The 1,986-nt window shown below is 43.2% G+C and overlaps 1 protein-coding gene across 1 annotated transcript in view; it reads right to left on the minus strand.

Moving 5' to 3' along the window:
- Positions 1-259, minus strand: part of LOC129716960 (uncharacterized) — a 963-nt gene extending 704 nt beyond the window's left edge. Inside the window, exon 1 of the mRNA XM_055666804.1 lies at positions 1-259. This exon is cut by the window's left edge and continues 704 nt beyond it. Coding sequence (XP_055522779.1) covers positions 1-259 — 259 coding nt within the window.
- Between the last annotated feature and the right edge of the window lie 1,727 nt (positions 260-1,986).

Below are 1,986 nucleotides of genomic sequence, written 5' to 3' on the forward strand. Positions count from 1 at the left end.
TATCGCTTTCACAGCGTTTTAAAACGCGACACTGATCCTTGAGAAAAGTCATTGTTACTTTCAAGTCAGGTATATCACCATGTTTAAGAGTTCGTTCCCATGACTTGCGGGTTTCAGGATCAAGACAAGAAATCAAAAGTTTGTTCACGAACAACGAAGCAGTGCCATCGATTGGCTGGTTTAGAAACTTCAGCCCTTCCACATGGTGATCGCAGGTTTCAATAAGAGCGCGCAGTTCACTATGAGATTCTTTAGTCATCTTTTTTAAACTCAACAGCCCTGAGAGGTGAGAATCGATAATAACACGTTTGTTCTCGAAGCGTTCCACTCAAATATCCCATGCGTGAGCATAATTATTTTCAACGAGGGTTTTCGAATCAATGATACCTGCAGCTGCACAAACCAACGCTTTATCGAGATGATATAACTTGATAGCATCAGAATCTGTACATCGACCAATTATATCCGTAAGCAACTCTTTACAACGAGGCCAATTTTCATACTTTCCATCAAATGTCGGCATTGGAGCTTGCAACGGTTGTTGCTGAACCACTATTTGAGGAAACTGGCTAGCGCTAGTGGCAGGAATAGGCGCAACTGCAGTCATGGGATTGGATGATTTTGATAACATTTCAATCAGACATTTCACTCTGATCATGGCGTCTGTGTGAAGGGCTTCAAACTCGCTAACCTTTTCATCTTGATCCTCAAGTTTGGCACCAGGAATCGTAGTGAGGACTTTTTCATGAAGTATATTAAATTCGGTGTAATGGGAAACCAATTTTCTAGAAATTACTTAGAGAACAGGAAGACTAACCTGAGACGTATCTTTCTCTGCACGCTCTATTTGCTTAAGCAATGCGGTAACCTTGTCCTTCACTTGGCCGCGCTGATAAATTAGCGGCTTTGCAGCATCCATCGTTGATTCGGCTACTTTTCTCTCCGGCGTGTGGGATAACGGCAAATGGATGTATCTAGACTCACGGAAACGAAACACACTGGTGTTGCATCAGTAGCACTTTCACACTATGTTCGAGTCAATTGTCACAAGAATTTTTGTTCAATCTTCACGCACTGAGATCATTCACTTTAACTTTTAATTAAAAACACTTCGTTACAACTTGGAAATGAACACTCGGTTCAGAATACACAATGGGTTCAAATACACAATCTCGATTCAGAATACACAATGGGTTCAAAATACACAATTTGCAATCAAAATACACAATGAGCTAGCTTGCGCAGAAGCGCGGTATTTATACTGATTTAGTAGCGGCGCAGAAAATTCTCGTCTCCTCTATCAGCTTCTTTCATACGGTAGCATAATTTAGATTCTGTTGCAGTCGCTCACGTGTTGTGTTCCATTTAGCAGGAGAATATACCAGAAGCGTCCTGAAATGTCCTACGGTGTGTTCCTTCATTCGTAAAGGACATTATACATTGGCGTAGTGAATGGAAAGAGCATTGTCCTGCAGCGATGGTGTAAATCGGAGTGAGATGCTCAAAAACTGTCCGCTGCGCAAACATCCTCCCCCGCGCAATAAGATGTTTTCTGGTTGAAGCGATCCATTTTTATGGCACGATGAGTTTGGAAATTTTGGCGGGACACTGCTCGATATCGGGCAATGAGAAAGCGGACACTTTGGCTAAGGTGAGCGCAGCAAACGGTGATATTTACGACAGACCAATTGCCTACAATGAATTTTTAAAATTTTCACGTCAGAGCACTTGTCAACTGGCAATGATGAACTGGAGAGGGGGCTACACTGCATCATCCCCAAGGTTTCCACCAAACCTTGGTTTCGGGGGTTGGATATAGGACGAGACTTCATTCGCGTGATGTCTCGGATTATGTCCACCGGATTAGACACACATCTCCTGCGTATTGGGCTCGCGAACAGTTATCATTACGCTTGTGGATTGGGGTATCAATACATTGAACATGTGGTTTGGGTGTGTGCTGATTTCCGTGGCGCCTCAGGGCCC

Source organism: Wyeomyia smithii, chromosome 1 (genome assembly GCF_029784165.1).
Source record: "Wyeomyia smithii strain HCP4-BCI-WySm-NY-G18 chromosome 1, ASM2978416v1, whole genome shotgun sequence".
Lineage (NCBI taxonomy): Eukaryota > Metazoa > Arthropoda > Insecta > Diptera > Culicidae > Wyeomyia > Wyeomyia smithii.